The sequence below is a fragment of the Leptonychotes weddellii genome, chromosome 3, assembly GCF_054177405.1.
Source record: "Leptonychotes weddellii isolate Sample4059 chromosome 3, ASM5417740v2, whole genome shotgun sequence".
Taxonomy (NCBI): domain Eukaryota; kingdom Metazoa; phylum Chordata; class Mammalia; order Carnivora; family Phocidae; genus Leptonychotes; species Leptonychotes weddellii.
Genome location: NC_138371.1, coordinates 94698010 through 94723590, shown reverse-complemented (window position 1 = coordinate 94723590; position 25581 = coordinate 94698010). Strand labels below are relative to the sequence as shown.

Here is a 25581-nt window from a genome sequence, read left to right as displayed (position 1 = left end):
CATGCATTCAAGGAAATGGAAATGTTTTGAGACTAATACAAAGTTGAAGTGAAACTGTTAAATTCTTTAGAACTTATTTGAATATTTCACAAATTTGTTATGCTAGATGCCTAACAATAATACAACCTAATTTATTCCCTGGAAAATTAAATTTTTTGTTCTGTATCTGTTTATTAGGAAGCTTTCAAAAGATTCAGACATGACTACAGTATAAACTGTCTATATCCTTTAAAGGCTAAATGTCCTCCTTAGCCAGTAGTCTCTTTAAGTGACTTTACACTAATGTATATAGTATTGTAGAATTACTACATTTCATCTTGATATTAAAAGTTAGTAATGTTTGTCATTTTCACAGCACTCTAAATTTTTATTAAGCCTTTAAAAAATAGTTACAAATCTTCCAAAATGTAATGGTGATTGTGTTTATTCAGACTGCCCCTCTGCACATTGTTCACATTTTAAAAATTAATCTTATTTAAAGCTGCAAAAGAAGGAGCTGGTGCTGTTGATGAAGAGGACTTTATTAAAGCATTTGATGATGTACCTGTAGTGCAGGTGAGTGAGGATATTTGAGTTTGATTAAAAACAGATAAGACTGACTCTTCAAATTTCAGTTTTCAAATAGGTGATATGTAAAGTCCCTTCCTAGGTGAGGTAATTTTAACTCTCAGGACTACAGGAGACAGCTGAAATGAAGAGCAAAAGTCAAGACCCAAAGTAAGAATTGGAGAGAAGTTGCTTGCTTGCTCTAATAATAAATTTGTGGGTTAGGTCAGGTAAATGAGAAAATGCAATGATTAGATTAGGTGTGAGAACAAAGAAGCATGCTTATTTAGGGACTATCTTTTTTTTGGACAAGTTGTAAATTTCAAGGAACTGGGTGTCTGAAAAGCTATAAAGAATGGATTGATAAAAGCTCAAGTTAATTCCGTCTTGATGCTTCACTTAAGTACCTAGTAGACAAAGCAGAGATTGCTTGTGAGGTTGGGGTACACACGTTTTACCTGCTTTGTGCCTCAGTGTTGTCCATAGTTGACTGGGGCTAATAACACTTTTCCTCAGCCTACCTCGAATGTGGTGCTCCGGATTCCTATAGCACTAATGACCCTGTGATCACTTGTTACCTGCTGCTGGGTTGCCATATGTGTATAAATCAGGTAGCTGGCATTGTAGGCTCAGGCTCATCCTTAAGTCCTTGACCTTCCCAGCTTGCGTCATTCTTGGCTGATTATTCCCCTACCTATTTTACTAGTAAGATGTGAGCATAAATGAGAAAGTAGATTTGAAGAGAGTGTGGTGGTATAAATAATACTATGAATAATAAATGACCTGAGCATCACTGATCATTCCCCAGCTGGCTTCTTTCTCTTCTGTACATGAAATCATCCGTTAAGTCTATAGTAAAGCTGTGTTTGAAGCATGGTTATCCATACTTGGCATCGAATCTAGTGCGTATATATTCACATTGGGAAAGAAGCTCATTCTAAGGCAAATCTGTCTAGGTGTTAACTCATAGGTCCTTCTGAAAACTGAATTTTTTTAAAACTATACTTACTAAAATCTCTTGACTTCGTGTAATTAAAAACTAATCTTTGTTTATTCTGTAAATTTTCTTATATTGGTTGTAAATTAATTTTGCTTACAGATTTATTCCAGCCGAGACCTTGAGGAATCCATAAACAAGATTAGGGAAATATTATCTGACGACAAGCATGATTGGGAGCAAAGAGTAAATGCTGTAAGCCATTGACTTCATGTGATTACATTTTCATTGGATTTATTTAAATGTTCTAAATACTTAATTATGCAATTGGGGTATAGCTCTGATGAATTTTAAGTAGTAAGTATTTTAAATATAAATTACCATATTTACACTTAACCCTTTTAGTAGAGTACCTCACTTCTATTTCTATTTCTAAAACATGCCAACCTATGCCCTTATGTATGTCCTGTACTTTTAACAAAGACCTAACGTGGAGCATCTGGAGACGGCCTCCACTCTTGCCTTAGTCAACATTTAATTGTGATTGGTGGCCAGTAAGTCGACTTTCCTGAGTGGCATTTTCAGTATGTGTCCCTCTCTTCCTTTCTTTCTTCATATCACTTGCTGGAAAATTCTGTCCCTTCTGTTTAAAAAAGTGCATGAATGAAAAGTGGGGTGAACATTAAAACAAGAGTGTGTCTTATCTGCGGAAAGCTATTTTCCAGTGATCGGCTGGCAGGAAGTGAGGCGATTAAGTTACCGCTGTATTCCATTCAAACTCAGACTAGTCTTTTAATAATGATACAGTGGAGGATAGTATATAAAAGACTAGGGGATTGCTTCTTCCTTTGATTCACTAAACGAATGGCAGTTGGAGTCCATTGCTGGGGAAGGTAAGCTTTAGGGGAGGAGTTAAAATGAAGGCTTTGGTGTTTTATCGTTAGCACAGACTCTATAAATACACTAAAATGTTTTCCAGTTAAGAAATACGTTTTGTAGAATTGTAAGATACTGCATATAAAAATAATTTGTTCTTATTTGTGATATGTAGATTTATGCAGTACGGTAGCTGATACTGAATGGGCTGAATTCTTTTGGGAGAACTTCTGATACCAGTTCACTTTGATGTTGATCTCTCATATTTGATGGCTTCTGTTGTTTTGTATATACTGTTTTAAGAATTGTTTTGTGTATCTCTGAATTTTCTCTATCCCATCAGCTAAAAAAGATAAGATCTTTACTTTTGGCTGGTGCTGCTGAGTATGATAACTTCTTTCAACATTTGCGTCTTTTGGATGGAGCCTTTAAACTATCTGCTAAGGACCTGCGGTCTCAGGTAGTGCGGGAGGCTTGTATCACGTTGGGGTAAGGACTACCATGCTTCAGATTCTCACACATCCTAAAATAGCCTCGTTGCGGCGCTTCTGAAATGGTCCATTGAATATGCCCAGCAGGTCTCTTTAATGTACCTTCTGACTAGTCTCTGGGACCTGTTCCATTTATGCTTCTGTTGGTACTTTTATACTATTACAGTGCTTCCTGCCCAGTGACGGAAAGAGTGACAGGTTTTCAGTTTTATTCAGTGACTTAGCTCTGAAGCCTCTATTTGAAACTTGAAGCAGTTATTATTAATAACACAGAAAGAAGAAATTTTACAAACTTCTGTTTCTCAGCTTTTTCATTGATTTTGCTGGCAGGATGTAGCATGATTATCAGAATTTTTGTTTGTTTCCAGAAGTGCACTGTAGCTATAAAGTTAAAGTCAAAGGCATATACTACAGTGAAATTTTACCCTAGCTAAATCTGTTATCCATGTTTGAAGCTGGAACTTCTGTGTTAGAAAGTGTGTCCGAATATCAAAGCAGCTACAGGAAGGAGATGCTGCAGCTGTTGAAAGTATCAGATATGGAAGCATTTATATTATGTGTTAAAGGTTTTTAATGGGGCAAAAGGAAAAAAAGGGTGAGGGAGCTTTTTCATATTTATATTTTATTAGGGTATGATCAGTTTGTCTTTTGCTATTTTAAGACTAATTAGTTGGAAATGATTTATTTAAAAAAATAAAAGGAGCAAACTCCTGGGCCATTGGCTATTTGCCAAATCCACTGCGTGCACATTGGAAGTATTTTGAAAGTATCTTACTTAGACCCTTGCTTTTTATCTCTTGATAACTTTAAATGAAAGCCCTGCGATGTTAAGAGGTTTATATGCTTCACTGTTTGCAAGAAATACAACTATAGTACAGTTTTCATTTCTTATTGTAGGCATCTGTCATCAGTTCTGGGAAATAAGTTTGACCATGGAGCTGAAGCCATTATGCCAACTATCTTTAATTTAATTCCAAATAGTGCCAAAATTATGGCCACATCCGGTGTTGTAGCTGTTAGGTTAATCATTCGGGTAAGTATATTTTGGGGCCATACCTAGAATAAGCAAGTGGTAAACATTGGTGGTTGATAAGCAATATTAGAGGCATTTTTCTTTTTTCTTTTTTTTTTAAGATTTTATTTATTTCTTAGAGAAAGAGAGAGGCAGCGACAGAGATCGTGAGAGAGAGCAAGAGCGGGGAGGAGAGGGAGAAGCAGGCTCCCCACTAAGCAGGGAGCCCGACGTGGGGCTCGATCCCAGAACTCTGGGATCATGACACTAGCCTAAGGCAGATGCTTAACCAACTGAGCCACTCAGGCGCCCCGAGAGGCATTTTTCATTAACATGATTATAAATAGTTGGAATCATATTGTAGATATAAATCAGCCTCTCCCCCTCCTTAATTATATCCTATGTGAGCTTTTTACATTCCATAACGTGAATTATGGATATGGTGTATGCCTGCTGATTTACTCATCATTGGCTTTAAATATTTGAGCATCTGCATCTGCTTCTGGGTTTATACCCACTCTTTATGTCTCCAGATATTACTCCTTAATTCCCATTCATTCCATTTTAGGTATTTGTGCTTGTGGCTTTGTTACTCACCTAAAGTTTTTATTTAATTGTGTTTAAGCCAATGAATAAAAGATTCTTTTCAGTGTTCTAAACACACATTTAAGTTTAAATAATTATCCAAGTAATTTATGTACAAGTTTTCAGTAAAACTTAATAGTTCACAAAAGCTTAAAATGAATATACTCCACATCACCTTCTCCCTACCTTCAAGTCTCTTTTCCCCAGAGGCAGCCCTTGAAACTGGGACTTGGTGATGCTAAAATCTTTCCAGAATATTGCTGGTTATCGCAGGTCACTTACTTGTATTATTTTTAGTCCCTGCTATTTGCACTGCCTACTTGAAATATTAAATCCAAAGCCATTGTTGGACATTCCCATTGAAACTGTATCAAAACACATTGGTCTGCAGATTCTTTTTGAACTCACTTAGATCGCTACTGCTAGATAGTTTAGACTTCCCGCCAATGGTTTGTTTTGCCATAAGGTTTATTTATGTATCATTGGGTGGTCTGTTGAGGCTTTGTAAATGTTGTCATGGCCTTTGGCAGTATCCAGTGAAATTCTTTTTCCTTTTTAAGCTCAGTGAAATTCTAATCTAAATCTGTATGTGCTTTAGGTAGTTTAATAAGGAAGTGTGGCTGTCTTAGTTTTATTTTATTTTTGTATTTTCAAGTGTTCACCTCTGTTTTTGTTCTTCTCTGCAGCACACACACATCCCTAGGCTAATACCTGTCATAACAAGCAACTGTACCTCTAAGTCTGTCGCAGTTAGAAGGTAAATTTTTAAACAGCTTCCTCATTATTTTTGAATGGTTTAAAAACCAAAATAAATTCCAAATTTGCCTCCATGGAAGTATTCACATTTGTAATGTTAAAATTATCTAAGATCATTGCAATAAATGCCTTTGGATTGAAGGATCATGATCTAAATAGTCTGAAAAATAAATTTGGACAAGCACTATTTGTGTGTGTGTATGTGAGAGAGAGCAAGAGAGAAAGGGGGGGGAGACAGAGAACGTGTCTGTATGTATGTGAGTTAATGGAAGGGGGGGTGTACATTTTTTTCTCAGTCCCTGTACCTAAATCATCGGTGTACCCTTCTCTGAATGAAAGCAGTAACTGCATGCAAGAAAAAGACCATTATAAAAATTAATGGCATCTATTTAATATTACGGGCGGTAGGAGGAGGTTTATGTTGTTTCCGTCTTCCGACAGTGATTTCTGGGCTTCTGAATCCTGACCAGCACCTGTTTCTGCTGCACAGTTGTGGGAGATCTATCCAGGAGATACCACCCAGTTAGCTAGCTAGGTCTTTGTTCCCAGGTCCCTGCCTGGTCTTGTGTCCAGGTGAGCTGCCCTAGATCACAGGCGAGGAATAAGGCCTCTTCTAGCTGGAATCTGTGGTTCTTGACTCTTGAGAGTCTAATAAAATCTGTGGCCCCTCTTCCCAAGAAAATGTAAATACGCAGAATAGTGTAGATTTTCAGGGGATTTATGGACACTGTTGAAGCCTCTCAGTGGACCGTATCAGGAGCTTCATAGGGTAAATTAACGGCCGGCTTGGTCAGCAGCCTCCTGAGTTCATTGTCTGATCCTAGCCCAGTGAAAGAGCCTTTCACTCCAAGCTTGGAGCCCAGCTTACATTCGCTGCCCAACATTTTCCTCCTTTCCTGGCATGTCACATAGGTCCTGCCCTGTTTGCCTGGGTAGGGATGCCTGCCACACATGAGGCAGCCCCCTACCCATCTTATTAACAGCTCTGTGGAAGTCATGAAGGAGGAAAGGGGAATCATCCACCTTTATAAAGCCAGGAAGGAAGGAATTAGCACCTTCCACTGAAAAAGCTTAAGTTCTAATGGCGTGGCTCCCTTGTGTGTCGCTGAGGAGTGCGGTCTGCCCTTTACCTCCAGTTTCGCTGCTGCTTCTAGAGATGAGAGTGTGAAGTCAGCAGGGGAGAGGGATGGTAGTGAACTTCAGAACCTGGCCGACTGCAGCTGAAGCATTACCTCTTCCCACTGACTAATCTTCTGACCTGCTTGGAACGAGAATACCCTGGGGCAGAGCTGCTCCGTGGGCTCAGTCATTGGGTAGAGTGCAACCTAATATATGCACTTCGTGCAACCTAAATAAATGATACCCATTATTAGATTTTGTTGCTGCTCCTGCTGTTATTGTCAGTATTGTTTTAGGTTTTCCAAGACATTCAGAGTGTTAGGCCAAGTTCCTCTGATGTAGTGACACAGATCTTTGTTGTAGAATGTTACAGGATGTTTAGCATATTAGTCAGCTCGGGCCGCCATAACAAAATACCATACACTGGGTGGCTTAAACAACAGAAATTGGTTTTCTTTTTTTTTTTTTCCCCACGTAGAACGTCCTGGTTTTCTCACAGTTCTGGGGCTGGAAGTCTGAGATGAGGGTGCCAGCATGGTTGAGTTCTAATGAGGGTCGCTTACAGGTGGCTGCCTTCTCGCTGTGTCTTCACATGACAGAGAGAGAGACATAGAGAGAGCGTGCTCTCTGGGGTTTCTTCTTAGAGGGGCACCAGTCCCATCAGTAGAGCCCCATTTTCATGACCTCATGTGAACATAATTACCTCCTGAAGGCCCCATGTCCAGATACCATCATGTTGGGCAGTCGGGCTTCAATATACGAATTTGGGGGCAACACCGTTCAGTCCACAGAATTTAACGGTTCTGGCTTCTGGTGCTAAACGACTGGTAACCTGCATTCACTGTGACTATAGAAATGTCACCCCCTTCACCGCTTCCTGAGTCACAGGCTCAGATTGCTGTTCTTACATTAGTCAGGGTCTGCATCAGTCAGAACAGTGTGTCTTAATGCTGAAAGAACTAAAAGGGACATCCAGTCCCTCTGCCTTCAGAAAGGTAAAGAGAACCAAAGAGGGCAGTGTAACCCAAGCAGTGTGTTTTCTCTGTTGTACTCAGCCTGTACCTAGCTCTACTTTGTAGAAATTTGTAAGAAATGGCCTGCACGGTCTCCCTGCCTTTGAGAAGTTTATCATTTAGATGGGGAGATTAAAAAAAATAATGCAAAGCAATGTAAGAGTGAGTTATAACACCTGTATTGGGGAATTTAGAAATTCAGAGAGTAGTGATTAAAACCAGCTAATGTATTTCTGTGATGCTTCATAGACAAGTTGAAAACAGTTGCATTTTGAATGATGAGTAGGAGTAGGTAAAGAAAAGAGACAAATCCTAACCTGATGTGTTTAAATAATGTGTTAAACAGTGCCGGTATTGATACTGCTTCTTTGTATGTTAGCCTAAAAAGTGGAAAATAAAACCTAGCTTATAGGTCATATTTTTGATTAAACAGATTGTTGTTACCCACGTTTAAGACCAGAATTAGCATCAAAGATGACTTTATTCACTAAGAGATAGATAAATATAAACAAATGCACATATATTTTTTAAAAAAGAAAAGAGACAAACATCAGCCCAGGAAATGACATGAGGAACAGGGAAGAAGGTAGAATAAACATGGCCTCGGTTGAGGCTGGGGTGGGGAGAGTGACAGAGAGGAGACAGTTTGGGTGTGGGCCAAAGTCGGCTTCACAGCCAGCGTTCCGCACACGCGTGCACGCACGCACACGCGCTCAGGTGCCAGCCCTGGGACTGGGTTGAATAGCTCTCCTGTGTGCTTCTAAGAAGAGCCCCCTTGTGTTCCTGGCACATGGGAACTGTTCCTTGTCTGGCTTGCTTGCTTGCTGGTTTATGTCTTGGTTACCACTGTTATCTGTAGCATCTAGGGTAGGGTTAGGGTTTATTAAAGATTTATTGAGTGATTAATTATATGGATTATGAGGTTTTGAATTGGGAGGACCATGGGAATGAAAGTCTGGTCATTAGAGAAAAATTACCCTCTGATTTGTTTCTTGAGTGAGTTCCTAAGACCATTAAGATTTATTCCCGCAAAGATAAACACCCTGGACGTCTGAAAAGTTATAAAGAGGTAGAACCCAAAGTGGTGATGTAATCCAAAGGAGATAAGACCAGAATTGTTTTTGTGCACAAATCAGACCAAGAAAGATTACAAAATGGAAAGGCTTGACAAGAAAGGATGTTGAAAGATCAAAGAGGAAAATAGAGGAGTAGTTAGAGAAAAATCTATTTTAAGCACTACCTAGGACCTTCTTGGGAAAATTTAGAAAGGAAAGCACTTTGTTTTTCAGGACTTTTTTTTTTTTTTTACATTTATTGCACAAGGCATTCTGTGAAATTAGTGCAAAGACCAGTTCCCTGATTCTGTAATAAAGTACGCTGATCTTTTTTGCTCATGTACATCCCGTATTAACATTATTTGAGATAGTATAAAAACAAATGACAGTGATAGGCCCTTTCTGTAATGTTGCCATGAAGCTCCAGTTTCTGATTTCAGGGGAGCTTTTGTATCCTGTCTCTTATATGTCTGAATGATTTTTGTTTCTGATCACCATAGATGCTTAATTACTTTTACTTGCTTGGGTTTTCAGTCAATGCCAATTCCAATTTTATATTCCATGTTTTGAATCCTAATAATTAGAAGAAATTTACCAGTTCTAAAAAGTAGTGTGGAAAGAACAAAAAGCTTTTATTTTCACTAACATAAAAATGACTGAGTTACATATGTTTTCTTTACAATTTTTAGGCGCTGTTTTGAATTTTTAGATTTACTTTTACAAGAGTGGCAGACACATTCACTGGAACGGTAAGCTATTTGATTTGCAGGTTTTTTTTCCCTCTGAAATGAATCTTGAGATTTAATGCCTCGACAAGTGGTCCAACCTGCTTTTTATGAGAATCGAAGGAATCTAAGCATTTGTTTGCACGACTACATCTGTTATTTCTACTGATGTGAAGATCATAACATTGGCAGGAACTTTTAGGGAATTACATTGGTTGCAGTTTTAGTGTGCCTAGAGATGTGGACAGATGTGCACCATGCCAGCTACAAAGCCACGATTAACCTTTTCCTTAAATTATTTTTTTTTTAAATTCCAGTATAGGTAACATACCATGTTATATTTCACATGTACAACATGGTGATTCAGTAATTCTGTACATTAGTCAGTGCTCCTCATAAGTGAATTCTTTTTTTTTTTTTTTGAAAGATTTTTTTTATTTATTTGACAGAGACACAGCGAGAGAGGGAACACAAGCAGGGGGAGTGGGAGAGGGAGAAGCAGTCTTCCCGCTGAGCAGGGAGCCCCAATGCGGGGCTCGATCCCAGGACCCTGGGATCATGACCGGAGCCGAAGGCAGACGCTTAATGACTGCGCCACCCAGGCGCCCCATCGTCATAAGTGAATTCTTAATCCCCTTCACCTATTTCACCCATCCCCCCACCCACATTCCCTCTAGTAACCACCAGTTTGTTCTCTAAGAGTCTGTTTTTTAGTTTGCCTTTTTCTTTGTTTCATTTTGTAAATTCCACAGGAGTGAAATCATATGATACTTAGCTTTTTCTGACTGACATTTCACTTAGCATTATACTCTCTAGATCCATCCATGTTGTTGCAAATGGCAAGATTTCATTCGTTTTTGTGGCTGAGTAATATTCCTGTGTGTGTGTGTGTGTGTATACACATACCACATCTTTTTTATCCATTCATCAGTTGATGGGCACTTGAATTGCTTCCATAATTTGGCTATTCTAAATAATGCAGCAATAAATACAGGGGTGCATATATCTTTTTGAATTAGTGTTTTTAAAACTTTTGGGTAAATACCCAGTAGTGGAATTATTGGATCATTTGGTATTTCTACTTTTTACTTTGTGAGGAACCCTCATACTGTTTTCCACAGTGGCTGCACCAGTTTGCATTCCCACCAGCAGTGCACGAGTTCCTATTTCTCCCCATCCTCGCCAACACCTGTTGTTTCTTGTGTTTTTGATTTTAGCTATTCTGACAGGTGTGAAATGGTATCTCATTGTGGTTTTGATTGTCATTTCCTTGTTGATGAGTGATTTTGAGCTTCTTTTTATGTGTCTGTTGGCCATCTGGATGTCTTCATTGGAGAAATGTCTGTTCACATCTTCTGTCCATTTTTTAATTAGATTATTCTTTTTCTGGGGAGTGTTGAGATATATCAGTTCATTATATATTTTGAATACTAAACTTTTATTGAATATGTCATTTGCAAATATCATCTCCCATTTAATAGATTGTCTTTTAGTTTTGTTGACAGTTTCCTTTGTGTGCAGAAGCTTTTTATTTTGATATAGTCCCAATAGTTGATTTTTGCTTTTGTTTCCCCTGCCTCAGGAGACATCTAGAAATATGTTGTTATAGCCAGTGTCAGCAATTACTGCCTGTGTGCTCGCCTAGAATTTTTATGGTTTCAGGTCTCCTATTTAAGTCCTTAATCCATTTTTTTTTTCTTATTTTATTTTATTTTTTTTATTTATTTTTTTAAAGATTTTATTTATTTTTTTGAGACAGAGAGAATGAGAGAGACAGAGAGCACATGACAGGGGGAAGGGTCAGAGGGAGAAGCAGGCTCCCTGCTGAGCAGGGAGCCCGATGCGGGACTCGATCCCGGGACTCCAGGATCATGACCTGAGCCGAAGGCAGTCGCTTAACCAACTGAGCCACCCAGGCGCCCATTTTTTTTTCTTATTTTAGAGAGGGAGAGAGAGAGAGAGAAACGGGAGGTAGAGGAGGGGAGAGGGGAGAGAGAGCGTCATTTTCAGTTTCTTTGATCAGTGTTAAATAGTTTTCAGAGTATAGGTCTCTTATACCTCCTTAGTTAAGTTTATTCCTAAATATTTTATTCTTTTTGGTGCAGTTGTAAATGGGATTATTTTCTTAATTTCTCTTCTGCTGCTTCATTATTAGTCTGTAGGAATGTAATAGATTTCTATGTATTAATCTTATATCCTGTGAGCTTACCGACTTCATTTGTTCTAGTAGGTTTTGGTGGAGTCTTCAGGGTTTTCTGTGTTTAAGTATCATGTCATCTGGAAGTAGTGGAAGTTTTACTTCTTCCTTACACTTTTGGATGCCTTCTGTTCCTTTTTCTTGTCTGATTGCTGTGGCTAGGACTTCCAGCACTGTGTTGCATAAAAGTGGTGAGAGTAGACATCTTTGTCTTGTTCCTGATCTTTGGGAAAAAGCTCTCAGTTTTTCACCATTGAGGATGATGCTAGCTGTGGATTTTTCATATATGACCTTTACTATTTGAAGTATGTTCCCCCTAAACCTACCTTGTTGAGGGTTTTTATCATGACTGGATGTTGTACTTTGTCAACTGCTTTTTTCTGCATCTTTTGAAATGACTGCATGGTTTTTATTCTTTCTCTTGTTAATTTGTTGTATCACATTAATTGATTTGTGAATATTGAACCACCCTTGCATCCTAGGAATCCTGCTTGATGGTGGCGAATGATGTTTTTAACGTATTGTTGATTTGGTTTGCTAGTATTTTGTTGAGGATTTTTGCATATGTGTCATCAGGGTACTGGCCTGTAGTTCTCTTTTTTTTGTAGTCTTTTTTTTTAGAAAAAGATTTTATTTATTTATTTTGAGAGAGAGAGAGAGTGCATGAGCTGGGGCAAGGGGCAGAGGGAGAGAGAGAATCTCAAGCAGACTCCATGCTGAGCATGGAGCCAGACGCCGGGCTCAATCTCACCACCGTGAGATCATGACCTGAGCTGAAATCAAGAGTCGGATGCTTAACTGACTGTACCACCCAGGCACCCCTCTTTTTTTATAGTCTTTATCTGATTTTGGTATAGGGGTAATGCTGGCCTCATTGAATGAGTTTTGGAAACTTTCTTTCCTCTTCTGTATTTTGGAATTGTTTGAGAAGATAGTTATTAACTCTTCTTTGACTAGTCGGTAGAATTCACCTGTCAAGCCATCTGGTCCTGGACTTTTGTTGGGAGTTTTTGGATTACTGATTCAATTTCACTGCTGGTAATCAGTCTGTTCAGATTTTCTAATTCTTCCAGCTTCAGTTTTAGGGAGTTATAGGTTTCTAGGAATTTATCTACTTCTTCTAGGTTGTCCAGTTTGTTGGCATATAATTTTTCATAATCTCATAATCCTTTGTATTTCTTTGGTGTTGGTTATTATTTTTCTTCTTTTGTTTCTGATTTTGTTTGAGTCTTCTTTTGTTTTCTTTTGATAAGTCAACTGAATATTGATGAGTTTTGTTGATCTTTTCAAAGAACCAGCTCCTAGTTTCATTGATCTGTTTTTTTCATTTCTGTTTTATTTCTGTTCTAATTTTTATTTCTTTCCTTCAACTAGAACTAGTTTTTGGGTTTTGTTAGGTTGTTTATTTTCGATTTTCTTGCTTCTTGAGGTAGGCCTATATTCTACAAAATTCTCTTTTAGAACAGCTTTTACTGCATCCCAAAGATTCTGGACTGTGTGTTTTCATTTTCATTTGTCTCCATGTACTTTTTTATTTTCTCTTTGATTTTGTGGTTGACCCATTCATTGTTTAGAAGCATGTTATATAACTTCCATTTATTTGTGGTGTTTCCCAATTTTTCTTGTGGTTGATTTCTGGTTTCATAATGTTATGGTTGGAAAAGATGCATAGTCATAGTATGAGTTTGATCGTTTTCAATTCATTGAGACTTGTTTTGTGACCTAATATGTGGTATATTCTGGAGAATGTTCTGTGTGCACTTGAAAAAAACGTGTATTCTGCTGTTTTAGAATGGAATGCTCTGAATATATCTGTTAGATCCATCTGGTCCAATGTGTCATTAAAAGCCACTGTTTCCTTGTTGGTTTTCTCTTTGGGTGATCTATCCAGTGATGTAAATGGGTTGTTAAAGTCCCTTATTATTGTATTACTATCAGTTACTTCCCTTATTTTGTTTCTTATTAGTTGTTTTATGTATTGGAATGCTCCCATGTTGGGTGCATAAACATTTACCATTGTTACATCTTCTTGTTGGATTGGTCCCTTTATGATTGTATACTGCCTTTTTTTTTGGAAAGATTATTTATTGTTTATTTATTTATTTATTTTATAAAGATTTTATTCATTTATTTGACAGAGAGAAACACAGCGAGAGAGGGAACACAACCAGGGGGAGTGGGAAAGGGAGAAGCAGGCTTCCCTCCAAGCAGGGGGCCTGATGTGGGGCTCAATCCCAGGACCCCGGGACCATGACCTGAGCCGAAGGCAGATGCTTAACGACTGAGCCACCCAGGCGCCCCAAGATTATTTATTTAGAAAGAGAGAGTGCGAGTGAGGGAGTGCAGAGAGAGAGGGAGAGAGAATCTCAAGCAGATTCCACGCTCAGCACAGTGTCTGACGTGGGGCTTAATCCCACAACCCTGAGGTCGTGACCTGAGCTGAAACCAAGAGTCAGATGTTTAACTGACTTAGCCACCCAGTCACCCCAGATTGTATACTGTTTTAAAGTCTATTTTGTCTGTTATAAGTGTTGCTGTTCCGGCTTTCTTTTCACTTCCATTTTCATAGTAGATGCTCTTCTGTCCCTTCACTATCAGTATGTGTGTGTCTTTAAATCTGAAATGAGTCTCTTGTAGGCAGCATATAAATGGGTCTTGCTTTTTATCCATTCTCTTACCCTGTGTCTTTGGATTGGAGGGTTTAGTCCATTTACATTCAAAGTAGTTATTGATAGGTAGGTACTTATTGCCATTTTGTTACTTGTTTTACAACTGTTTATGTAGTTCTTCTCTGTTCCTTTCTGTTCCTGCTCTCTTCTCTCATGGTTTGCTGACTTCTTTAGCGGTATATTCGGCTTCCTTTCTCTCTCTCTCTCTCTTTTTTTTTTTTTTGTATATGTATTACTGGTGTTTAATTTATGGTTTTACTGGTTTTTAATTTATACATAACATTTTATGCATATAGCAGTCTAAAGTTGATGGTTGCTTAAGTTTGAACCCATTCTTTACTTCTCTCCACATTTTAGGTATATGGTGTCATATTTACTCTTTTCTTTCGTGAATCTCTTGACTGATTTTTATAGCTGTACTTAATTTTACTGCTTTTATGCTTCCTACTTTTCTTACTCCTGCTTATGGTCTTTCCTTTCCACTCGGTGAGCCCACTTTAACATTTCTGGTAGGGCTGGTTTAGGGGTTATGAATTTCTTTAACTTTCATTTGTCTGGAAAACTTTATCCAGCAAGGCTATCATTCGGAAGAGGAGAGATAGAGTATGTCTTGGCTGAAGGGGTTTTTTTTGTTGTTTTGTTTTTTGTTTTTGTTTTCTTTTCACTAGCACTTTGAATAATACATCATGCCACTCCCTTCTGGCCCATAAAGTTTCTTCTGAAAAATCAGCTGATAGCCTTAAGGAGTTTCTCTTGTATGTAACTGTTTTTTTCTCTTGCTGCTTTTAAAATTCTCTCTTTATCACTACGTTTTGCTATTTTAATTACTATGTCTTGGTGTGGATCTCTTTGTGTTGTTTTTGTTGGGAGCTCTCAGGGCCTCCTGGATCTGGATTTCTTTTTTCTTCCCCAGATTTGGGAAGTTTTCAGCTATTAGTTCTTCAAATAAATTTTCTGCCCCCCTTTCCTCTCTCTTCTCCCCTGGGATTCCAGTATAATGCAAGTGTTACTATGCTTGATGGTGTCACTGAGTTCCCTAAGTCTGTTTTCATTTTTTATTTTTTCCTCTCTCCCGTTCAGCTTGATTGCTTCCCATTATTCTGTCCTCCAGTTGCTGATCCATTCTTCTGCTTCCTCTAGTCTCTGTTTATTCCATCTATTGTATTTTTAATTTCAGTTATTAAGTTCTTCATCTCTGGTTCCTTTTTATGTTTTCTATCTCTTTGTTAAGGTTCTCACTGGGGTCCTCCACTCTTTTTTCAAGTCCAGTGAGTAGCTTTGATCATTACTTTAAATTCTCTATCAGGCATATTACTTATCTCCATTTTGCTTAGGTCTCTTGCTCTGATTTTGTCCTGTTCTTACACTGGGGAAATGTATCTCTTTCTTCTCACTTTGTCTAACTCTGTCTATTTCAGTGTGTTAGGAAAGTCAGCTCTGTCTCCTGCCTTATGAAGAAGAGGTCCTGTCGTGCCCTGCAGGGCACTGTCCCCTGTTCACCCAAACTGGCACTGCAGGGGTGTCTCCATGTGTTGCATGTATCCTGATGTTGTGGCTGAGCCGCTTTTTCTTTCAGTCCAGTCCTCTGCAGTGGCTCTGCCTATCGTGGGCAGCACTGGATCCCTGTGTTGTTCATGGGCCGGTCTGGGGCCGGCTTGGGCTTGAGTCACGTTCACACTGGGCATTGTCAGAGATGCGGTAGTACATACTGCTGGGCGCTTTCCTTCTGTTGTCCCCTGAGAAGCTTTTGTTGGTGGGTGGTGCGTACAGTTAGAGCAGCTGTCTGACTCCAGCCCACTGCTGGGGCCACAGTCTTGACTGGTGTGTGCGGTTAGCTTCCCCTCTCCTCAGGGCAGGAGTCACTTTGCAGAGGTGCCAACCCATCCCTGTCGGGGCTGCTTGCACCATGCCAAGCTTGTGGCACTGCTTTGTTGGGTTGTGGCCAAGGATATATCGGGGGGGGGACCCCAGGAGAATGTTACCACAGCGCAGGCAGTGTTAGCAAGTGTTGCGTGGGTCCACTGTGCGGGGGGGGGGGGTACCTGGAACCAAGGCCTGGCCGGTTTGTGTTTATGTAACCCCTGGGCAGGGGGTGGGGCAGGGAAATGGTGCGTACCAGCTCCTCTGTTCCTGGTGAAGTCTCCCCGGGATCCCTTCCCCTCTGGCTCATGCTCTCACATCAGTAAAGCAATCTTCCTTGTGTATACCCCAGGTGTTTTTCAAACTGCTGCTTCTATTGCTGTATCTCTGAGGGGCTGTTTGTTGTGCTCTTTAAGGGTGGGGACTCAGTTTCCTATTTCCCTCCTACTGATTTTTAAAGTTTCGGTGTTAAGCCCCACTGATTGTAAGAATTCACAAAAGTATGCCCCTCTGGTTTTCATGCGGGTTCCCCGTGCCTGGGGTGCTTGGTGTGAGGGTTTGGTCCTCTCCCCTCTGTGTGTCCCCAGTGTCTCTCCCTCATACAGAAAGTCTGTGCCCTCCCTGCCTTCTTCAGTGTGGCCTCTTCGCTACACTTAGCTGTGCAGAGTCTGGTCTGCTAATCTTCAGGTAGTTTTCTGGGTTATTTACAATGATGTGGGTGATACCTAGTTGTGTCTGTGGGAGGAGGTGAGTTTAGGGTCCTCCTACTCTGCCATTTTCCCTGGAAGTCAGCCACGGTTAACTCCTTATTGACTCTCACCCTGGTGCCTGACATTCCTGTCCCTTCCAACCAGGAAAATATTCCAAGCTGCTCTTGGCAGGCCAGGTGTAACTCTTAGATCCTTAAAGGAATTTCTCTCATCTCACAGTTCTTTCTGATCCCCCTGAATCGGAAAGTCAGCAGTTTTCTCTTTATTCAGGTTGGTGTTGGTATGTTTCACATCATCATGATAAAAGGTAGGATTATGGCAGGATTCTTGAAGAAGGATGTCTCTTAATTTCAAGATTCATTCTTTGCCATTTTTAGTTTCTTTGAATTTGAGGTGCCTGTTATTCTTGGTGAGTTAAATTTGGAGAGATGATGATGTTGTGCCACCCAGTTTTTAATGTTACATATTGTGAGGAACTTTATAGCATACTCATCACTTTATTAGGGGCATTTTAATGAAGTACTTCTGGGAGTCCCTTTCCATACTGCAGGGAGCAGAGAGGAAACAAAGCCATGCCTCCCAGGGGTAAAATTTCACCTGCAAATACCTTGAATCTAGAAGATAGTCGTGCATTCTTTCATCTCTTGGGTATTGTATCCTCTATTCGGTGATAGTGAGGAACTCAGTATTTATTCATTCGCCTCCTCACTCAACATCCGCCACTTAGTGGGTACTTGCTAAACAGTTACTAAATGAAGGAATGAGGCAAAGACTCTGAACAGGCCATAAGATTGGTAACTACTCTTTGTTCTGTGAGACTAACTCATTGCAGCCTTCTTTCTTTTCTTAAAAATCTGTCAAACATTCAAAGAGACACTTTAATAACTTCCTCTCAGCTAGGGCAGAACATAAGCTAAAGAGAACACCTATTTATAAAATTGTGACATGATTTTATAAATTTTTTCATGTTGCATAGTGGAACTTGAAAAAAACATTGTGTTTAATTACAGAAATGTGAGCCAGTATTCTGATGATTATTACCTCATAATTTCCATAGAAACTACTGCTGGCCATGGAAAGGTAGAGACTTGTAGCCTTGTTCGTTGGGTTCCTCAAAGGTTGTGCTAAATAAGTAGGAAGTAAGAAGAATCAGCCATTATTTTAAAAACTTGGGGTACTTAGGTGGGGGCAGCTGATGGAGGGCGGGGGTGCCCCGAGACGGAGGTAGAAGTTAGGAGAGCGACGGGGAAGGGAGCTCTAATTTCTCAGCTGCATGTTGGTTGACTCACTGGGCACAGAGGCTCTAGGTTCCATGTGCCGATTTGAAGTTCTCACACCAGTTTTCACCCGCATAAAACCACATGTTAATGATTGTTACTGCTTTCTCTTCTTAATGTCTAGACATATATCAGTATTAGCCGAAACAATAAAGAAGGGAATACATGATGCGGATTCCGAAGCAAGGATAGAAGCCAGAAAGTAAGTGTTTATTGTACACCACTTGTTTTTAATTCAATGTTTTTAAATTTCAGGGTGTTGTCTAGATTGCCTTATTCAAAGCTCATTAAGTTACATGAACATGTTTTGTTAATTGTGACTTTGAAATACGACCTCAAAAGCCCATGTCACAGTATTTCTCTAAATTTTTGTTTAGAAGGCTGTTCAGGTGCCCAGGCCTGAAAGACTGATTGACAGTATTTGAATATAAGCAGGACTGAGGTACACAACAGCATGCTCATTTTGAAATTTATGACAAATGAGTACATGAATCAGACAAGCACTTGTATGCACACTCAGTGCATTTTCTTACTCATTAGGCTCTGTTAGGAGCCAGGTCAGAACCCAAAGGGACCTTTTGCTTTCCTGTGAAAAATCACAGTCCCAGAGATCCTTCCCCTGTGCCGGTATCTTTGCAAGCTTCAGGTGCTGCTTGGGAAGGTGTGAACGTGGTGAGGGGCAGGTGGGTTGAGGTGATGCTGGGGATTGCCGCAGTGGTGACTTGCCGTTGCCATCCCATGTGTGAGGCACTTTTGCCATTAGGTGGGTCATGCTCCAGTCATGTGGCTGTGACCGTGCATTCGGTGCCTCCCCAGGAATAATTTTGTCATTGTGCCTGTAACAGCCAAGAGTCAGATGCTGAGACTTATGCCGTCTTGGGCCGTGTGTAGATGAGTGCTGTGAATGTTGCACCTGGGGTGGTGGTTCTGTGCTTTCATATTGACCAGCTCTTCTACTGGACACAGGTAGCCAGCCTCTCTTCTCACTCACCTGGAATATTACTGTCTGACTTAGCTGCACTGATACCTCCTGACAAAGTCCCTGTTGCTCTTGGACCGCTCTCCGTTAAATTCTGGTCCCCAGTTTCTGAGGTCGGAGAACCTCATCAACACACTGAAGTGGTTATCACAGTCTCAGCTCGGGCAGTTCCTACCAAAATAAGTGACGTAGGTAATAGTTGCTCACAACTCTTAGGAATGGAGTTGTTAGTCATGTACTTAATGCTATTTTTATCCTTGTATGTGTCTTCCCCCTCCCCAATTTTTTCTGGTTCTTTGGTCATGCTGCAATACAGAGTTCAAGTAGCTCAGCACATCTTTGTGCCTCTCTCTCGTACATGTTATCTGAGGCAACTGTAAATACTTCAGGTTGACAAGTGTCCAGTCGCTTTTATAAAAGCTGCCATGGATGAGCCCCCTCCGTGTTCTCAGTCTAGTTCTAGACGTTTTAGCTCCATCGTCCCGAACGCTCCCCAGTCTCACAAGTTAGGCCCTTTAGTTTCCGTTTTATAAGTGAGACTAAGATGCAGAGAAGTCCGGGAACTTGCCCAGTGTCAGAAGAGCCAGTAAGTTGTGCGGCCCGGAGTCACCACAGGCCTCCTTCAGCCACCCTGTCTTCCTCACCTGGTGCTGCTCCTAGTGGCAGGGCACCACGGGTAGTAGTCCTTGACTGTGTTGCATGGGGGGCCACAGAGCTTGGCGGGAGCCCCGTGCGATCCTGACTACGGCAAGCTGCGTGTCTTCCCTAGGTGCTACTGGGGTTTTCACAGTCACTTCAGCAGAGAAGCAGAGCACTTGTACCACACCCTCGAGTCCTCCTACCAGAAGGCCCTGCAGTCCCACCTGAAGAACTCCGACAGCATCGTGTCTCTGCCCCAGTCCGACCGCTCATCCTCGAGCTCTCAGGAGAGTCTGAAGTAAGCACTTCAGCTGTGCTTTTCATTCGTGGGAGATTTTATGTTGAAAGATTTGCTACATGACACAAATTCCAGCTGGTTTTTTTTTTTGTTTTTTTTTTTAATGTGTGTGTGCCTCTTCTAGTCCCCTCTTACTTCAGATGGGTTCTGCTGCTAGGTAAGATACTTGGGGAATGGTAAGGAAAAGGTGGCCTCGGTCTCTGCTCTAAGTAGTGTCTAGTTAAATTTATATGGCTGCCCTAGAATACGGTTTTGGACTGAAATAAGTGAATCATTCACAGGGTCTTCTAGGAGATTATGAGGGTTAACTTGCAGACAAGTCTGGAAAGGGGAGGGGTGTTAGGAATCTGGGAGTAAATGTATTATCGTCCGCACTCTGGATTTCTAACTTCTGTCTTGAGTTATGACTTCTCTCTGAATGTTTGGAAGATAGTCCAAAATAGAATGCTGCAGCTTTGTCTGAAATCAGGGATTTATAAGATTGTGGTCCCAGTTACCTGGGAAATTCGGAAAACCCTGAAATGATTCCTTCATTATCCTAGTTTCCTGTTGTAGACAGTACTTGGGCGAACGCAGATGAAGTGCACATTTGGTAATAATGAACATGCGTGTACGTTTATTTTCAGCCGGCCGCTCTCTGCCAAAAGAAGTCCTACTGGAAGCACCACCTCTAGAGGTAAGACCGACGGCCATGGTGAAGGCCCCCTCGGGGAGGCCTCTGTTTCCGGTGCTGCTCCCAGGGGCTGTTCCGCCACCGGAAGCCAGCCACCTGCTTTCAGGTGCCCCTCGGGTTTGCAGAGCCTGCTGCTCTCGGTGCTCCGGCTATGCCCAGCAGAGCTCCACTGCGCCGGCGGCCAAGGGCGGTGAGAAACACACGCAGAAGGGGAGCCCTGGGACCTTTCCACTTGAATAGTGCTGCTCCCTTGCTCCGGTCACTGGACAAGAGTGAGGACAGCTGGTGATGCTTGGAGCAGCCCCAGCAGCAGTGGTGCGGTGGCTGTTAGAGGTGGGAGAGTAGAATGTTCCCCGAGAGCAGGAGGGCATCGGAGTCGGGGTGCCTGCTTAGGCCACATCGTGCAGAAACTGGCCAGATGTGCACGCTCTTTCATTACCTCACTCCTCACATTAACCAGAAAGAGGGGCCGTTTCTTTAGGGTTTATAGTCTTCGATTACAAGAAAAGAAATGGAATGCGTGTGTATGGTCATGGTCACTTAATTTCCCTCAGCATTGCGTTGGCCGAACTGTCTTCAATGACCAGGAAAGACAGCATGTCATTGCTCACGCACTCCAGCCTTTGTCAAAACTTGCTAGAAAGGGGCGCCTGGGTGGCTCAGTCGGTTAAGTGTCTGACTCTTGATCTCCACTCAGGTCTTGATCTCAGGGATGTGAGTTTAAGCCTCGCATTGGGCTCCATGCTGGGCGTGGAGCCTACTTTTTTTTTTTTTAAAGAAAACCAAAACAAGTTTTAACGATGTATGTTTACAATTCTAGTGTAGTCCCTACTGATGTTTCCTTCTTTACCACTCAAGCTTCTACAGTTAGTACCAAATCCGTGTCAACGACCGGATCGCTCCAGCGGTCGCGAAGCGATATTGACGTGAACGCAGCAGCCAGTGCCAAGTCCAAGGTGTCCTCGGCCTCGGGAGCTACGCCTTTCAGCTCAGCAGCAGCCTTGCCTCCTGGGTCATACGCATCCTTAGGTAACCAGACCCCACCTCCTTTCCCCCCAGTTCTGCTGTTTGAGATTACAGTTAGCCCTGCTCAAATTTATTTAGCAAATTATAAAACATGATCATTGAGGAAATTCTCACTGCTTTAGGGCTGATATTTAAGTATAAGTAGCTCTGTGCACTTACTGCTGGTTCCCAGCCACCCTTTGTTGAGTGTTCCCTGGGTGCTCGCACGGCGTGTCACACTGAACCCACCCTTCAGCTTCTCTCCCCCCTTCCGTGGCAGCCCCGCCAGCCCCTATGCCACCTCCCCTATTGCCAGAGCTGGCTTTTTCCCCCTCAGGACATCGGTGGGGACAGAATCAGAGGGTTTAGTGAGGGAATCACCAAAGACCGTCGTGGTTAGGTGTTTCCCAATTTGAGAATGACTGGGGCGGCAGAGGTGCGGGACGCAGGGGCCACAACAAAGGGCATCTCTAGAGCAATGGGGTGGATTTACTAGCCAACATAACCATATTCCACAGAACAGTGTTGGTCTTCCATGTGTCACCTTGGGAGGAAAGTGTACTTACTCTAGCAATAGCCAAAGGATTAAAAAAATTTTTAAAAGAATTCATATCTGACAGAATGGTAGGTCAGTTTTTTAGCAGACAACTGAACACCATATGTAAGGCTGATCATTGATTACATTTTATTTTTGTTAGAGCAAAGTCGTTCAAGCCAAAATCTGGAGACTTCGCTGGATTGGTTTTATTTTGGATTTTGGAAATTGAATACATACAATTTAAGCTTCATGGAACATTGAGACTAAATTACTTATGTGGTTTACAAACCAATTCCAAAGTCATTTCTGAAACTAATGTTCTAAAAGTGTTCTGAGCATGGAAGCCCAGTGAGAGAGCACCAAGAGAAGATTACTGGGCTGTCACTGATTAGCTTGGTGACCTTGAACGGGCCACGCAGTCTCTGAAGCTGGTTTCTCCACCTAATTAGTTGTAGTAATAGTCACCCAGCTCAGACACATGTGGGGGATAAACAAAAGGATATAAAAGTCCTTTGTAATCGGTTATCCTGTAAGGTGAAAAAACAGATTGTGCTAGGAACATTACAGTGTGAGAGGCGTGTGTTCTAGAACGTTAAGTCAGTTAAGTTAAGTCAGTCTTGATTCTCTAGGGAACTACCTCAGACACAGGTGATTGGGAAGGAACCCACTAAGTGGTTTCCCTTTCTACCATTTTAGTGCTGTGGCATCACATCAGAGTGTTTATGATGTTAGGTTGGTACGTAGTCATCAAGGAAGGGGGAAGTCAGGATGATTCTCTCCCAGGGTGGAGTAGCTCTGTTCATTTTAGATCAGTTTTTAAGTATGTACCCGTGTTTCAATACCTTTTATCTACCTTGAGTGTTTGTCATCAGTATTTGTTTCATTGCTTGAAAATTTGAGTAAAACTCATCTTTTAGAGTACTCAGTAGTCTTTGTTTTTTTGTGCATATTTGGAATGTTTTAATAGGGACCATGTAGAATTCCCTCAGTGCTCGTAAAAGCACTCAGGTCTTTTGGTCTGATGATACAGAATTGACCTCTTAAAGCACTGAGGATAAATTTTCAGCCCCTCATTAGCTCTTCAGATAACAGGACTGGAATATTCTGTTCTCTCCCGAGAGAGCATCTGCCCCTACTTGCCTCATGTCCCAAACCACAAAACAACAAAAACCCTTGGAAATTTCACATAATCCTACTGAGAAATTGTTACGATTACTACTTAGGTTGGCACATTACATCTGTGCAGAAGTGTAGCATTAAAGCTGACGATCCTTTTCCGAACTTCTAGAGTCCAGACACGTGAGGGAAGATACGGAGTCCATAGGCCTTGACGCAGGTACCCCGCTGTACAGCTTCTGCTGCTCACCGTGTAGCTGGGATAGGCGTCATTGCTAGAGCTAGCTTCTCTCAGCTTCTTACTCGCCTCTGTTCTTTGGGTGACTCTTCAGTACTTTAGTTTTTGGTTTTTCCCCCTTACGCTCCTGGTACTTGGTTCTAAGAAAAAGAAACTCTGAAGAGGATGAGGGTTGGCTAAAAAGAGAAAATCAACACCGTACCAACCGAGGCACTACCCTGGGTTTGCCATGTTTCGTTCTGTTTTCCAAAAGCCAAAAGCGACATTATACTAAGCCGATTTTAATACAAGGCACACTTATTCGCTTCAGAATCTGCTTTGCTGTTGAACTTCTTTTTTAATTTTATTTTAAATTGTACTTTTGCTTTTTTAGTAGCTAATAACATTCTGCTTTTTAATTTTTTTACTGTTACTAACTGTTCCCTGTTATCCCTTCCTTTGTTTTTTAATTTGCTTAAAGATGGTACTTCCACTAAAGCAGAGGGTAAGCGGTTTGTTTCTGTGATTGAGGTGTGTCTCGCCTTCACCTGTCCTCTGTGCTCACTGAGTGTTGCCTGGTGCCCACTCGTCCTCACCGAGGTCCCCGCATGACACGTTGCATGTTACCGCCCCCCCCCCCCCCACTCTTCTTCTTCATTCTGTTTCCCCGGCTCTTTGCCTTCCCTTGACCTGAGTTCTCCTCTCCTTCCGTGTTCTGTCGTGGTTCTGGTGAATTCGTCCCTCACATGTGCTGTACGTGGTTTCCGGCCCCCGGCCCACCTCGGGGGAGGAGCATTGCCAAGACGTTGTGTGCTGCCGTCCTGTGGACTGCTCGTCTCAGATTTTATTACGCCCGAAGCACCCCCTTTGTAGCTCTCATTCCCTCCTCTTTCTTTCTCTTTACTTTTGTGCTTCTGTGGGCCTCTCAGGATTTGCCTTTCCTGTTTTGAAAATAAATTCAGTGTCATTTATTTAGGTGAAAGGCTGGTAACAGTTTTCTACCGGGTAATTTATAGAAATTTTAAACGACACTTTTCTCTTCCCTAAAGATGCTACTGAATTATATGATGTCATTTTTATTTGTATCACTGACACCTACCCCATTCATTCATCAACCCTCGTTCTTCCGCTCGCCAACCGTGTATTAAATGCCTTCCATGTGCTGTGTTTGGCGCTACACACAGGATCTAGCATGGTGAAAGAAAACACGCCTCCAGATCCACTTTGGTTTCTTTTTATGCCATTCTCCAGGAGTTCCTCCTGATTTTGCATTGTCTTTTGACTTTTAGACCTAACCATTTCAGCCTGTACAGGTCTTTAATTAGCACATGCTAGACGAGACCATCCCTTTGCACAGTCTGGCTGGAAAGCAGGATAATGCCTCAAATAATTGAAATTTAGAGGAACCTCATCTGCTTTAGTGGCTTAGACCCACCAACCCTCAGCCTAATGATTGAACAATTAAGAGCTGCTAGTTTACTTGCATACGTTACTTAGCTACTCTAAAAGGCTAGCCTGCAAAGTGGACTGGTTCTGTCTTTATGTGTGCAGTTCACAGTACTTTTAATCAATATACTAGTTCCACAGAGACTCACAAAGGAAAAATTAGGAATGGAGTTTTTTTTAAAAGATAAGCATAATCCCAAGGTCCGTGTTCTTCAAACTGAACCTCATCATAAGAATTACCTGCAGCTTGCTAAAGGAGCAGAGTCCTGGGTCCTTCCCTCCGAAAATCCTGATTCGGTTTGGAAGGAGCAACGGAATCTGAATTTTCAGTAAGCCCCACGGGTGGTTCTCCGGGGTGGACAAGTGTGAGAAGTGAAAAGTTGCCCAAATGAAAAATGGACAAGAAGCCTATGTCATGATGAGGACCTCCTTTGTGAGAGTAGCAGACTCTTGGGGCTGGGTGTGACTTTCTGCATTTTTTAGCCCGTAATGAGTAATTGTACATTTCTCCTTTCCAAAGAAACGATCCTACATCATTTCTTCAGCCTAGATGGAAGAGGAGTGGAGCACGGAATTCTGGAATGTAGATGGAATGGGAAGACGTTCCAAGGGAGATTGTATTTTTTTCTAGATGCTCTTATTTCATACGCCTGTGTGACAGACTTGAAATCAGCCTGCTGTTCTCCCAGCGCTAGGAATTTTTCACCTTTCTTTTTATCAGTTTTCTTCTTACTGGTGCAGAGCAAGGTCAGAAGATTGCCTACTCAGTTATTGTGTCAGAGACTAAGGATGAGGCATCTCTTTCTGGTTCTTCCAGTAGGAAAGGTGGGATAATGAGATGG

At 41.5% G+C, this 25581-nt stretch overlaps 1 protein-coding gene across 6 annotated transcripts in view; it reads left to right on the top strand.

The window, feature by feature from the left end:
- The window catches only part of CLASP1 (cytoplasmic linker associated protein 1), a 248232-nt gene that overhangs the window by 142851 nt on the left and 79800 nt on the right, over positions 1-25581 (top strand). For 3 of the 6 annotated variants that reach the window (XM_081814611.1, XM_081814612.1, XM_081814614.1), the window contains exons 10-20: positions 482-555; positions 1646-1738; positions 2703-2848; positions 3748-3883; positions 5134-5204; positions 9080-9139; positions 17953-18030; positions 19577-19744; positions 20371-20420; positions 21276-21446; positions 23249-23296. In XM_081814611.1, the coding sequence (XP_081670737.1) occupies positions 482-555; positions 1646-1738; positions 2703-2848; positions 3748-3883; positions 5134-5204; positions 9080-9139; positions 17953-18030; positions 19577-19744; positions 20371-20420; positions 21276-21446; positions 23249-23296 (1095 nt within the window). The remainder of the gene's footprint in view (positions 1-481; positions 556-1645; positions 1739-2702; positions 2849-3747; positions 3884-5133; positions 5205-9079; positions 9140-17952; positions 18031-19576; positions 19745-20370; positions 20421-21275; positions 21447-23248; positions 23297-25581) is intronic. The other 3 variants (XM_081814613.1, XM_081814615.1, XM_081814616.1) reach the window with 1 other exon arrangement.